Raw genomic sequence first — 15,546 nt, 5'->3', positions numbered from 1 at the left:
TCTCAGGCCTGGGGTGAGCGGCTATTGATTTTCCAGAGGACACTTCATTATCATTCTGGTCAAAACACACCAGGCATCAACACTGAAGCACTAGGTTGTCATGCAAAACATTTGCAGAACATTCACACATTCCCGCCTCACTGGATACACTAACTCTGTTTCCAAAATCAAAAAAGCCACACAGCCGCCAATAATTAGATTGACTGCAATGGAAAAACTGAAATGTAGACAGACCATTTTGATGATAATATTCAGACTTTAAAAAGCCAGAAGAATTCTTTCTTGTCCTGCTGTATTCATAAGAGGAACAAGGGTTTGACACATAGAAACTTACGTATAAACTTTGAGCACAAAGTCCTTCTCCTCTTTGAGGTCTGTGATGGTGTGGAAAACATCACTCATGGCAAGAACAGCACAGCCATAAGGTCGTCTGTACTGCACATGAGGTGGGCCTTTCTTCGAGTCGTTGAGGAGCATACGACCTGGAAGCAAAAAAAGGAGAGGGGCGTGCTAAGAAGAAGCTCAGATAAATCGGAAATCTCTGCCATTAAATACGAAGAAAAAGTTTTTGTGCACTGTAATTTATTTACCCGTTCTTACAACATGTGCAACAATGTACAGGTCTCTCTTCAAGTCTTTACTGCTCAGGTCCTAAAGAGAAATGGCAGAAACATGTTACAACCCCAGTAAGAGTTGAGATCTAGATTATCTGTATTCCTGCCTAGAGGAAAAATGAGGTTACCGTGAAGAGAGCACACAGACGATCCACCTTCTCTGGGTTCTTTGGTCCTCCATTTTTGTTCAGTTTCACCATGAACTTCTCACTGCAAAAGAGGTCCATTCACAGTTTCAGAGTGTCTGACAACCACAGAATGCCTCAGTCAATATGCAGGACAGAGATAGTGTCTAGACACGTGTGTGGCTGTATCTTACTACATGCATACAATACATATCAGAGGATCATTCGGGTCAGTTGTGTGCACACTGAGATTCCGCTGCGTACCTGATCTGTTTGGCTTCACGAGTGTCGTAGAGAAAGAAGAAGACGTCAGCATCCTCGCTGATGCTGTTGTAAGTAAAACTCTTCAGATTGATGAAGAGGTGGTGCGACACAGGGACACGGCAGCCATCACCATGGCGCTGTCTCATGTTGTCACCCTGGGAACGAAGAAGAAAGTGACCGCTAGCAAGACGGGTCCCTTCTACTTAACAGATCGATGGGGGTACTGTACGGGGGTGAATAATTTATTGATACATGCTCTGCTGTGAATCATATCCTGTCATAAGCACAAGTTATTTAAAGTAAAACTAAGAGACATAAGGATTGTCATCCACATAAAGGAATGATGGCAAACTATCTCTGTTGGGTCTGTATTTTTTATTTACCACCTGCAGGGAGGTTGCATTCCTTTGTCTTTCTCATTGTATTTTTTTGTCTAAGTAGCAAAGGACTCCATTCTTTGCTTGACATTTTCAGAAAGATGTTTTTCTTGCAGTGTTAAATGTAAACATGTATATGAGCCTGATAAACATGAAGCCAACAACAACTGTTTAGTTTTGCACAAAGACTGCAAACAGGAAGATGCAGCCTTACAAGGTCCAAAGGTAAAGAAATCCATGAGCCAGCACCTCTAAAGCTCACTAATTAACGTTATATTGTGTCTTTTTGTGTGGAAAAAGTGTACAAACAGTGCATTGTGGTTTTACAGGAGGCTAATATGTAAGCTGTAGATATTTTGTGATCTTCAAATTGAGAGCCAGGTTAACTATTCCCCCGTCTTTGTGCTAAGCCAAGCTAACTGGCTGCTGTTAGCGGCATCACATTCACAGACATGAGAGTGATATCAATGTTCTCATCTAATTCAATAAAGTAAACAACTCTTTTTTTTCTCAACTATTCCATTTGTGCACATATAGGTTATATGTGCTCCCAGTGTGAATCGACCCACTCTGGCAGTGTTGGTGTGACATTTTTCTTGAGCATGGAGGTGACACCTTGTACTTTCAATTTTATGTTCAGACTTTTTAACCTTACAAGCTTGTTTCCTCCTTTAATGCCACTAGAGAAATTCCTAGATCACTAAGATTACAGGCAATAGTAAAGAGTCTAAATGTGATGGCCACAGTCAGCCAGAGTGCCCTGACATCAGGGTACTCATTTGGCACAGTGTTTGGAAAAGAAACAGAAAATGAGGGTTGAAGAGCACAGGCACAGTGTGAAAGGTTCTAATGATTCTATAAACAAGTGACCTGACCATACCTGGTTTGTGCTTTGCTGACCACAGTGTCTGCTGGATACATGCTAAAAAAAGAGAGAGAGAGAGAGAGAAGTTCAAAGGAAAGATTTCAGATCAGTCGGTTCAGTCTTTACACTTCCCACACAGCACTGAACTTATTTACCTTATAGCAGCTTCAGACACACACTACCTGAGCAATGCCGCGGTCGATGCCTCAAATCTGACAAAAAAATCTCACCTACGTACGTTGCTGAGTGGCCATACTACTTCTCCTGCAGTGCTAATAGAAGCCCACATGAGGCAAAACGTGAGTGAGTGGGAGAGGAGAGGACAAAGCCAGTATCGCCCACACGCACCTCTCTGCTCAACAGCCTAAAAGAACTCCTGTACTCCCCTTCCTGAAGAGGTGCCAAGGCCCTGTGCCCTGCCAAAAACAAGCTCACTTTCATCGACAGAGTCAGGTGGCTTTTTGGCAAGGAAGGGCTACGCTGTTGTTGCTGGACAGAGCATTTAGTGCACAAACATTCTGAGTGCAAAGCTGAGAAACATGGCTGTGGAATAACGGGAGGCTGCAGGGCAGTTGGAGAGTGTTTTGATCAGCATATGGAGCTTCACCAACTGACCAGAAAGGATCTCCCTCCTACATAACAGTCTCCAGCAGTAGATTTCATAACATCTGTGCTGTAGTCGCACAGTTGTGAAACTGGGTCTGCTTCAGATTCTCTCTCTGTGTGTGGATAGGTCTGCAAGTCCCATATCACTAAAACACACTGAGGATTATTTATGAAAATGTCTCTAGTGTGATTGGTGGTTTAAAGAGACCAAAACTAAAATATGTGATTTTTCAAAAAAACAAAACAAAAACAAAAACAAACAAATAACAACAACAACAAAAAAAAGACTATAAAAAATGTATTTTCCCATAGCCTCACCTGGGCCTGTCACTCCGCATTATGTCTGCGTTGCTAGCTGGCAATCACACTTGTGAGAGTCACGTGTATGCAAGGGAAGGGACACACTCAATATGGCGGTAAGATAAGCATAAAGAACGGGTCACATGAGGCAGCTCCAACAGCTGAATCGTGCTCTCTCTCTCTCTTGTGAGTACCCTTCTTATGGATGATTTGATAATCGGTACATTCACACATCCATACACATCCAACACAGACAGTCTTATACGCAAACCATACTGTGCAATGAGAAAAAGGTAAACAGCAAGCCAGAAAGCTCATAGTGTATAATTCAGAATCATCTGATACCTGCAGTATGTACATGCTGCAGAATTGGTATTTTATTGCATTTTTATCTTTTAATGAAAATACATTTACTTTATTAATTCATTGCATTTAATAATTAATAGGAGTGAATTAGTACAGCATGCACGGGTTGAAGAGCAATCCCATCCAACATACCAGTTTGTATAGCTCTGATATGCTGATCTGATCTGGATCCACCATTTCAAACTCTTTTCTGGGAACAAGGTCTAAGCCAAGGTGCCTGGTGGAAGAGGGATTAGGGGTGGATAACAAAGAAGAAGAAAAAAACAGCAGTGAGAAAGGAATCAGAGCTTCTGAGTCAAACAATATCCCATTTCAACATTCGGTGTAAATATGTCAAACATTGAGCGCCATCCATAAAATCTGTGTTCTTATTCAATTGGAGTTAGTTAACTTTAAAGATGATTAGGAGTGTCAAAACGTGTCTCATCCAGCTACATATATAATCACACATGCTTTTACAAAAACACCTTTATACATTTACTCAAGTACTGGAATTTTATGGCACACTACTTTATAACTTATACTGCTACATTTTTTACTCCGTTGTATTTATCTGTAGACACCTGTAGTTACTAGTTTGCATATTAAGGGAATAATTTAACATTTTGGGAAATATTTTTTATCATTCTTTCTGGTGGAGAATAAGATGAGAATATTGATACCACTCTTAAGTCTGTCTGTCAAATAGAAAGCTGCAGCCAGTTAGTTTAGCATAGCAATAAAACTGAAAACAGGAGGAAACAGCTAAACTGGTTCTTTCCAAAGCTAGAAAAATCCACTTTCCAGCACCTCTAAAGCTCACTAATTAACATGTTATTTCTTCTTTGTTTAATCCATTACAAAATCCAAAGTGTAAAAACGACAGTTTGCTGTTTTACTGGGGGCGGGTATGTGCCAGACTAGCTCTTGGCTAAGTACAGAAAGTCTCCACTTATAGCCTGGCAATTGCTCAGGGCCAAGAAACAGCGGCAGTTAATCGTGACGTATCTCCGAAAATGTCAAACATTTGCTTTAAGATAACAAAACACAGGATTACTTTATCAAATACTACAAATTGTTTTAACAGTATTTAAAGTTGTTAAAAGTAGCTTCACCTCAACCAGCCGCAACATTAACACACTGCTTGTTTGATTTGTGCATCATTTCTTTAATCATATAGCCACTCTAAAAGGGGGCTTTCTGACACATGAGTGTTTTTTTTATTACTGTCATTCATTATTAGCAGTCAGTTTAAACTCCAGTGATTTTCCCATGGAATGTAGTGGAGGTGAAATAAGACAAAAAGGTTCTAATAAATGTTTTTAACAAATGAAATATTCAAACAGATAACTCCACATTTCATGGCTCCAAATGATAACTGCAGATCAATCATGTGCATTATGTTATTTCAACAACTCTGCAAGACATTCCTGCCACCTCTGAAGCCAATGGGATCTTATAGGGGAATGAGGATTTACAGCTTCGAAAAGTACATGAGTTTGTAAGGGGTCCTTCAAAAGGATCTGTGGGATTAAAACGGTTAAGTACAGTACTGAAGTGATTGTACTTCGTTGCCTTACACCCCTGCTTCATGCAGTTATACTGTAACCCTCCACTTAAACACAATTGTGCAGCCTCAAATCATGCACTGCTATCACAGCTACTGTGATCTTTTGACCATGAAATTAGATCAGAACAGCTCTCAGGTCAGTGTAGTGTGCACTACAGAGCACTGACCTCAGCACGCAGGGTGTAAAATACAGCGTATTTCAAGTTTTTTATATTAAAACATGTTATATATGACCACTCCAGTGATGTAGATCAAAGAAAATGTTTGTTTGTTCCAATTGTTTAATGAATCTTGTGTTAAACTGACAGATGGCCCCTCCACATAAAGCTCCTCCTTAGCCGAGCTGGAGCTTTCACGTCTTTATCTCTTTAATGGATGCCTGTCACAGCTCAGTTGGATGGAGTTTGAAAGTGGCGACAGTAAGACTATAGCTTTACGGTTCCTCCAGGGGAATGTGCATTGACTTTAAGCCGCTTGAGATTCACTCATCTGCTAAATGACCATGAAATTACATCATAGAGGATGCTATTACGCACCCACTCATCCAGTGTTGTAGATCTCTCCAGTGCCAAAGAAATATGGCATTCTTCGGCAGCTAACAGTCAAAAACAAATGTTTTTTGAGCATGCCCACTCACTCATTGCCCCAGTCCAGCCGTACGGTGATGTGCCGCTTGATCTCACGAGTCTGGTCCTGGGCGAGATGACCCTGGATCAGCTGCCGACGCAGGTCGATGAGCTCATTCATCACATGACGCAGCTTATGAAAAAGATCCACCTTGTGTTTCTATAGAAACAGTCAAAAAACCCTCATCAGGATCTGCAATATCCTCCAGCTGGAGAATTCACACAACATCTATTAACCAAACAGGAGGGTTAAAGAAACTCTTTCCAAAGTTTATCTGATACCATCACTTTTATTAATTCTAGAGCAGTGTTGTTTTAATTACAAAACTGAACACTGAGGAAAAACATTCAAGTGGTTCTCTGAAATCAACATCAGGTGGTGTAGTTGACATTCAGGGACAAGATCAAGACATAAATCACCTTCTAACCACACTCCAACCACTATAAGATCTAAAGCCCACTGGTTTTGTTAATAAAACAAACAAAGACAAAAATAATTTCTTTTGCAAGTCTGCTTTGACCTCCTCAGCGTAATAAATTTCATCTCCATTTCGTGTAGACCAAGGACAATGCTTTTAATTCAGGCAATTTCTGTTCTCCTTAATGGTATGACAAGTCCAAATTACCACCCAGGTTTGTTTACATAAATGCAAAGATTAAGCGGCGCCACAGTGCCCATGTAAATTTAATGAGAATAAACACTGCATGTTCTCAAAGGCTGGTAGCTGCTGAAAAACAAAGATTTTTGTCTGGCTTGATGAGCCCTTTAAGACATCTATTCTTCGGGGCTAATTGCGTACATTACAACAAATACACAGTTGTGCTTAGGCCATTGCTCCCTGAAGTAATACCATGAATTGTAATTGGCAACAATAAGGTGAAATGTATCAACATCTTGCCAATGCTACATCCTATTATTATGGATGCAACTGTGGCAACATGGCCCATATCACACAGGGGGTGAGCACCAAAATGAGCGCTGTTAAATCAGTGCTTCGCATTAGTCGAGCTTCAGAGGAAGTTACATCACCACACCAATGCCTGGGGCTCCTTAGTCGCTCAGAGCATGAGCAGTCCTCAATGAGAGGTTATGTAAAAACTCGCTGCCAGCTCCACAACGTATCCACTCAGCTCCAAACTCAAAATCCTACCAACCACTTCTGCCTGCCCCCTCGACATGTAGCAGGATTAAGAATGCTTTAGGTTTTCAGTAATCACTTTTGCCCGGCAAGTAAAGGCTGAAGGTGGTAAGCAGCGTCGGATCTTAAGATGATGCAGAAACTACACGAGGCAGGCCAAGATCAATCAATAACTGAATGACACAGCATGAAATTGTGTACGACAGGTCTGTAGGCCATTATCTGTGTCCAACCACCACTTCTGCTCCTACATAGATAGTATATGAAAATGTAGGGTGACAGTCAGAACGACATGCTATGGGGAAAAATCTAAAGGAGCTGTCACTGCATGTTTGCGCTATAACTCAGGCTATTCACTACTCTTGCTGGCGGACCTAGTTATACCAGGTGTTGAATTTAGCACGGGGAAGAAAAACATACTGGAAAAGCCTATTCCATCAAAACCCCTTAGGAGGCTGCAGAAGAAACAACAATGGATGCAATTTCTTTTTGCAAAAGCTGTTTTTTTTTCTCCCAACTCCCTTGGAAATCTTGGTTATGTTAGATCCAGTCTCACATTTATTGCTTAGTGTTTTGTTTCACATGAGTGATATGTACTGTAATATCGTGCTACTGACCACATAGAGCTGCTTCCACAAGACACCCCATTCCTGCAGTGTGGAGGTGGTCTCTGTGATAATAGGGTCCTCGAGGGGTACCACCGTCTCACAGAGCCTAAAGGAAGAAATAAAGACATGTACATGAAGGAAACGCACACAAATATCAGAGCGATGAAGGGTCTATATCAGTGTGGTCAGTGTACATTCAGTGGACAGACTGGTCCAGTACGTGTTACACCATATTCTGTGACCATCATTACATGTGTGTACATGTTTGTACGGAGGTTAATATGTTGTACGAGTGCTTGTTCATATTACTGTTCAGTTAACAAGTGAAAGACGTATCCTGATGGATGTTTTTTTGTGTGTGTGTTATTCAGTCTTTAATCTGGCAATAGAAGGTTTTTGCTTTAACGTGTCATCATGAAGCAAATGTTGTCTGTACAATGTAATGGCGATGATAATGACACCATCAGTGTTTAGATTGTTTCCCTACAAACCTCACTTTCACTATGCAATTTTAGTCTGGCACCAGGAATGAAACCTCCCAGGAAAATGAAGGCTGACTGGCGATCCAGTCAGGCTGTCAGCCCGGCACCATTTCTGTCTACTTTCATGTTTCCATTACAGACTAAATGAATGAATAAACTCATGTTTTTGTCCTGTTTTGTTGGTGGATTCTACTCCAGCTCCAACAATGAATGAAAGTTGAAATGAAATTTATTGTTTCAACTTAAACGGAGGTAAGAGAAATGCCAAGTACCCGGTTATGTTCCCATGTACAGGTCAACAAAAGCAGATTAGAATGAAGGTCACTTTCTGATGCAGTTCATCAGGCTGCAGCATGCCTGGAGATTTAGCAAAAATACGCAGCATCTAAACATCATCAGGCACATCTTTGCTGATCTTACTTGTATCAAAGACTGAATGCTATATTATAGTTTAACATCCATACAACTGAGCCGAATGTGATGAATGTTGGTGCAACTTCCATTCTGTTTTCTATAGCTCAGATATCATCAGTAAAACTCAGGAAATAGCCTGGACACATATGTTTATGTCCATTACCTTTCACCTTCTGCTACAGGCTTTAAATTACAGGGTTTAAAATGTCTGATTATAAAATTTTATGGGTTAGACATTTAGACATAATCTTCAAAGAGAGAACTGGCCACCATACAACCGCATACATGTATGTCACTGCTTCAAGCTAGTTTTTTTTTTTTAAAAAAAACAGAAAGACAACAAGGTAATATGTGAGTAACTTTCTCTGGCTGCAGTTAGGAACAACACACAGTCTTCCGGTGTGACCACAGTCGCAGGGAAATAGAATCCAAAGGGCAGATCTCTTGTGACAGTATGCACTTTTCTCACTCAGTTCTGCCCTGAGCTGCAAAGAATTATGCTTTAATACTGTATCATAGTTTCTGCAACAACGGAAGAATCTCCAGCCATTACACAGTGAGTCAGGGTGACTGTGGCAGGGATTCTTTGGGAGGAATACAGATTCGCAGTAGGTGTGTCACCTCATTAACTCCATCAGACAGCAAAGCAGATTTCGCAAAGTGTAGCTCCTGCAGTGAGGAAGTATAATAATGTCAATTTCCAAGTCTGCACTTTTAATTGTTTGAGCACAGATGAGGGATCCTCCTGCTATGTGGCAGCACAACTGGAGGGTGGTGGTATAACAGCAAACTGCCAGTCCACACTGAGCTCCAGATCCCAGCATGCAGATTTAACATCCAGGAGTTCATGCTGATAAAGAGCTCTACTTCCTGTTTTTGTCTTTGCCGTTATTCTGGCCTATACAGCCGTGACTGCCTGATGTGACAGGAAGATAAGATGATGGCTGTGTGTATGCACGTGTGTGTGGGTGTGCATGCGTGTAGGTGTTCATGCGTGTGGGAGGGGGGGTAATGCACAGGCAAGTCAGCAGTCGCCTGATGGAAATTGTCTTAAGGGTTGAATTGTCACAAATCACATTGCCCTGACATTGATCAGAATCTATATCACACTTTCTGTGCAATAAGCGCTCCTGACCAGTAAAGAATGAACAGAATTGTTTTTGATCATCAATGCTCACAACATCTCCAATATGTCTCAATAAAGGTCTTTAGAAAACTGAGCTGCAATCTGCTCCTACATAAAGAGCAATGCATTTAACTGGCTTTTATGTGCCTACTTCATTATGAACATATTTACACAGATGATGCAATGTGAAGGTGTTCAGTCTGTAATCTTAGTGGGGCTGTCCCACACAGTTCGAAGCTTCACTCTGCACAGCTTTTTTTTTCTTCTTTTTTTTTTGCATGTCTATTTATTCTGTTTAAACTGGTGTATCTGCACAGTTGCAAAGAAAGATCAGGCTACACTAATATTCTGAGTATATTATTAGTATACAACTATACTTATATTTGTAGATTCACAGCATTGTTTCTGACTAGTGCGAGCCAAACATCTCAAATCACACCAGATCTTTTTAAAGCCCAAAAATCAAACTTTATTAAAAAAGAAGATCAATTTAATCATTTCCATAAGTTTAGAACATCTTTTTCACTAACTAATTATTTTGCCTCAGTCCATATTTGTTGGTTAGTAGCTTTTCAAAAAGCACGTTTTCACTGCAGTCAAAAATATTTGCTCTCGCGCTTACTGCACATAAAGGAGGCACACACCTAGCAGCAATCTAACGGCACCATAACTTACATTTACGTAACCATAACCACAGAAAATCTGTTTGTTAGCCTTTCCTGCTCACTTTCCAGATCATAGTTGGGGAGCAGAAGGGATGTCTTTTATTTCCTCCGGAGCTGAAGTCGACTCTTGCTTCAGGCCTAACCCCATTCACCTTTCCAGCAGTTGGGAAACAACACATGGGATCTTCACCTAAGTCTTGACTTGAGAAGCTGCAGTGTTTATTGACTGACAATCTGTAACCAGCACTAAGCATTTACTGCTAAACTGACAACTTGCTGCTTATTCTTTCCCTCCTGCTCCGCTGCATTCACTGCTCCCTCTCACTTGCTCAACCACGTGCTGCCCACGCACACACATCACACCCTGCACTGTTCCTTAAAGGGCCTCCTCACTTTATTCTTATTGTGTATATTGTTCCAGGATATTGTTACTTTATTTTTTTTATGGTGGTGACTCATAAAGTATGACAATAGAGGCTTTACATGTTTGAAAAAAGTGACATTTGGTACAGCCCTAAATCTTAGTGTGGCTGTTGTATACAACTGAGACTGGTCCTAGAGGTGGTGGGCGACATGGCTAAAATGTTCTATCACGTTGTGTGTGCATTTATGTCGCACTATTGAACATTAAATATTAATGGCTGAAAAAACAACCTTTAAAGTTTGAAAAACAAACATAGTCTACAGCTGTCATCAAATCTGGATTCAAATGTAATAACAAGGATGAAAACATAAACATAGAAATGTCTGTTGTAACTCAATCTAACCTTTGCTGAATATCTTGCAAAACTGGTTTTGAGGGCATATGTTAAGACGTGGCACATTGATATGGTTTCCTGCCATTGTTTGGAGATTAGGTATTCCTCATCTGACTCATACTGTAAATCCATTAAGATTTGGGGTTGGAGTTGAATAAAAAAAAACCTTGCTTGCTGCCCAGGCTCAAATAACAACACTTTATCACACAACTCACCCTCTGTTGGTCACTGTGGATTTCTTCAAGTGGACATAGCTGACTGGGAAAATACCCTGTGGACAGAGGAGGGAGCAGAGATGTTACTGAGTGTGACAGGATTATGTTCCTAATTCTCCTGGGCAAATGCAGGTTATAGTGCTGTGCTATGTTTGTGTTAAAAACCTAAACTGTGTTGAGAGACAGAGGTTTTACAGTTCCTCATTCTTTTGCTTTGCTGTGTGCTAACATTTTCTGCCATGCAAGGAAAAAAAAGAAGACGGTTTACACACACACACACTTCAGAAACGAGAGGCAGAGCCTCGTACAGGAGCCCTATTATGGCTTGGCTTAGCATGGGGAGGGCATAGGAGACTGAGTGGTGCCAACTGCTACCCTTGCAGTTCATCTTCCTTATTCTAATCTGCCAGATGTGAAGAATTGGCCACAGTGAGCACAACTAATTCTCTTAACACAGAAAGAGTAAGAGAGAGAGAGAGAGAGAGAGAGAGAGAGAGAGAGAGAGTATGGGGGCGAATGAATGTGGGCAGTGGAGTACATAACAAAATGGAGGGGTGTTAGTGAGAACTGTAAATAGCTGATGAGAGTAGAGAAGGACAGCATGTAGCCACTAACACCTACATTTACCAGGACTGGACAGCTTTCGTGCTTTCTTTAAAACATCCCAGCAGCATCACGTAACACTTCAGCTTCTGACATTTGCTGTTTAAGGTAGAGTGGACAAACAAAGTAGCTAAAATTACCTGCTGCTCTCATTTTTCTAATATTATATCTCATATTTGTATTTCTGGTGATGCTACTGTGCTGTGTGTGGATGTGCAAACTTTACACCCTTGTTCTCCAACTTTGCATAATGACTGTCCAGCTCTGCTACAGGTTATCAAGGATGGAGGCTGTCATGAACATCCCGTAACAAACAATCAATCTTATGGGAAGCACGTGTCAAGTCATATATAATAAACACCTACTGCAGTGCAGAGTATTGATCTCGGTCAGCAGTGGTATTGTTGTATTCTGAGTAGATATGGTCTCTTCTCACTGACATTGTGCAGGCGATTTATCACAATGATGCATCACTGTATGAGAAGTTTGGTTTCATTCCCTCTGTCTTGTGTTCCACAATAAGTTTTTCTCTGCCATGATCAAAGATGACGATCAAACACCACAACAAGTGAGTGCTGCAGACGTCACTGAAGAAAACAAGTTTTTTACTTTTATGGATTGGAGCTTAATTTTCTTTTTATTTATTTTTTATTTTAAACACCATAATGACTGTTTTTTTTATTACTAATTGCACCATCTGCTGGCTGAAAGTCATTTCCAAAGAATTCTGCAAATGAACGAAAACAGCACAATACTGCATAGTACAGTTGGTCATTTTGTGTGTTTGTGCTATGAAGTAAGAAATTGGTTATAGTGGTGTCTTTATGAAAGCACCTTTGAAACCTTTGAAATTTTTGTCAAATCAAAGTTCCATTCAATAAGTTAATCAGTCATTGAGGTCTTTGTTGTCGACAAAAGATGCGCATCTCTCATACTCACTATATGCACTGGTCTGTGATAAAACCTCTGTGCGTAGGTTACTTTATATTATCAGCCTACCAGTTATAATTCTGGTGACTTTTCATGTGTTTCATAAAATTTTAGGTAGGGTTGGAAGAATTCCTTTCGGTACAAGTCTTTAAAAAATGTTATTAACATGTGTTTGCGCTTCACATATGAGTCTACATGTGCATTTTATTCACTCTAGATTGTTAGTAATTATTAATCTAAATGCAGAATACTGTATGTGGCCTGTAGGAATCAATACAATGTGAAACCAGTAATCTGTGGGATTTAATTACCTTGATAGAAGGCTTCTTGGTAGAAAAGCCTCTGTACCAGCCTGAAAGAAGAGCAAGCACACATCAGTAAACCTCACAATCTCGCAATACGTGCTATTGCACAATTTGCTGTGGTGCTTTTTACCAGCGTGCAAGAATAAACAATAACTTTGGTTTTATTACAATAGCGTTATCACACTAACATCATTTTTTTGCAGTATATTTTAGTCATGTTTGCCAAATAACAGTAAAAAATGTTTTCAAATACTGTGTATATCTAACTACTCATCAAACCAGTTTTAGTAAGACTGATTTAAATAAATAAAATGCTAAAAATATTCTTTTTTATTTTATTAATCTATTGGACATGAAATAGTAAACAGATCTGTGGCAGCAGTCACATTAACTGGGGTTCTGTTAGCTAGCAGTTCGCTAGGCTACATCACAGAATCAGTATGATGGATTAAAATAACATGAGTTGCGTTCTAGACACATTACACACATTACATTATAACAAATGTTACATAAATTGAGTTAGAGAATGCCCTTACAAGTTCACAAGTGCAGTTTACACTGATTGGAGAGTGTTAGCATTCCTCTTTAAATAAAAATTTAAGGATACAGGTTATTCGAAAATGGCTGACTCTGTTAGCATAAGCCTCGTGAGGGTCAGGTGGATTTAAAACACTAGATGGTGTATTGAGCCATGCAAATTTCATACATTTTATAGATCTGGTTAAAGTCAGTGTTAACACCAGTATTGATCTGTTTCATCGGAGCACAGTCACATAATTCAGCTTAGGAGCTCAAAAAACACAATGAAATGAAACAATGAAATGTTTATAAACTCAACTAACCAAACTCAAAATGTTGCTTTTTTCCCCCTATAATTAGGACCAACATGCATAGTTCTTAAGAGGAATTTTGTATACAAATTTTACAAATGGTTGCGGCATTTCCGAGCCAAAAAGACTGTCAATTGTTGAGTCTCATTCCCAGGTCATCAGATAGTCACCAACCCAAAATGCTGGTATTTGACTGCCAAAGAAGTTCCAGAAATGTTCACAATTCTACGAACAGCAACTAACCAGTCCTGCATAGTATGCCTTTCAAGTTTCACCTCTCCATGCAAAGGTCTAAATGCTGGCTCAAAGCCCTATCCATGCTGCTAGGAATACAGTTCTGATGGAGAAATGCAGAATTCTTTATTCATGTATTTATTTTGCCAAAAAGTTAACAAATTTAAATACTAAGTCTAGAAAGAAATTTTATGTATGGTATGATGTAGGTTGATAAAACTCCCACTGGACAATAGCAGCGTCCACTTTAATTACCTGATATCTGCCAGAACTGCAGTTACAATCAAACACACGCTCGTCCACAGTAATTTAAAGGAGATCTGATTGCTTTTACCTTCACTCTTCTCCAGAATCTGTACAGTTTCTCCAATCTCCAACACCAGGGCTTGACATATTGGTGAGCGGAAGTTGCAGATCACTGTGCAGAAAAAGAGAGAAAGAAATCATGAAACAACAGCACTGACAAAATATTTGACCTTACAGTATTTTTATATGAGCACTGACAGTCAAGGGAAATTAAGATACATATAAGGATCTCTGCTTGGTTTCTGCTTTGTATCTTCGTGACATCTGATTAAGCAAAGGTACCTCCCCTGCACTGTTGTGTCTCCACACAGCAAGCGTTTTTGGGTCGTAGCAGCACTTTTAATAAGCTGTTTAATGCAAACACCCAAACACAGTGTCACGCAGGAACCACTGCTTAGCAAACTGTAAACAAGCTCCCACCCTGAAGTGGGTAGTCATTTTAATAGGCAATTAATTCTTAAGCAGCCTGATTTTTGCGCAGTGTTAAGTTAATTGAACTGTATCCCAAAATAGAGCCCACACAAACTGCTAAGTAGTGCGGCTAAACGTTGCTTTATCATGAATCGGTATTTACATAAATGTTCCTTTCCGCCTGCTTCTGCACCATCACGCAGTCTCTGACCATATACAGAAACATATTGTCATCCAAAGCCTGTTTTTATCTGTGCAGCACTGCGCCACAAGCCATGTTGCACACAGTACACGAGCCTTAGTAAAGACAAACTTGTTTAATCATGACAGGGCTCCACTGATGATTTTAAAAACCTACAAATGGTGGCCCTTCAAGGAGAGTTTGGTGTGAATCATTATGCTAATGAACTAGCCAGGGGACCCAGTGAGGGGGAGGAAGGAAAGGAGGGGCTTGGGCTCGGCTCCGTTGCCTGTTTGAGGGTAACAAGTGCTCAGTTCCTGTGCTCGGGTAACTATGGCAACAGATCATCTACAAACTGGAGGGCTTTCTTTCTTCACTGTAACTGCTGCAGGGATCTGGGCCTCTTAAAATGGCAAGCTTATGGATGTTGCATGGCACTGGAGTTCTAGTCAAGCTGTATTGGGCATGTATTAGAGGGAAGGAGATGGATAGACTTAAAGAGCCTTCTTGTCACCTTTTTCATTCTGCCTCAGGCCTTTTTCCAGCCAGGGCTAAGTATTTCTGATTTGAGAGACCTATTCTTTAATGGCCTCTATTTCATTTGAATTGCAAAACCTGCACTCACACCATGTGAAAACTCTTCAGCG

At 40.3% G+C, this 15,546-nt stretch overlaps 1 protein-coding gene across 1 annotated transcript in view; it reads right to left on the bottom strand.

Annotated features, from left to right (window-relative positions):
* The window catches only part of LOC124063562 (dedicator of cytokinesis protein 3-like), a 47,549-nt gene that overhangs the window by 25,660 nt on the left and 6,343 nt on the right, over window positions 1–15,546 (bottom strand). The window contains exons 2-12 of the mRNA XM_046397339.1: window positions 14,336–14,419; window positions 12,944–12,984; window positions 11,100–11,155; window positions 7,449–7,545; window positions 5,704–5,852; window positions 3,650–3,734; window positions 2,261–2,302; window positions 1,004–1,158; window positions 743–824; window positions 591–651; window positions 335–482 (exon numbers count right to left, since the gene is read on the bottom strand). Of these exons, the coding sequence (XP_046253295.1) occupies window positions 335–482; window positions 591–651; window positions 743–824; window positions 1,004–1,158; window positions 2,261–2,302; window positions 3,650–3,734; window positions 5,704–5,852; window positions 7,449–7,545; window positions 11,100–11,155; window positions 12,944–12,984; window positions 14,336–14,419 (1,000 nt within the window). The remainder of the gene's footprint in view (window positions 1–334; window positions 483–590; window positions 652–742; window positions 825–1,003; window positions 1,159–2,260; window positions 2,303–3,649; window positions 3,735–5,703; window positions 5,853–7,448; window positions 7,546–11,099; window positions 11,156–12,943; window positions 12,985–14,335; window positions 14,420–15,546) is intronic.

This window comes from Scatophagus argus, chromosome 8 (assembly GCF_020382885.2).
Source record: "Scatophagus argus isolate fScaArg1 chromosome 8, fScaArg1.pri, whole genome shotgun sequence".
NCBI lineage: Eukaryota > Metazoa > Chordata > Actinopteri > Scatophagidae > Scatophagus > Scatophagus argus.
The sequence above is the reverse complement of the archived record's forward strand: the minus strand, read 5'-3'. Positions and strand labels throughout refer to the sequence as shown.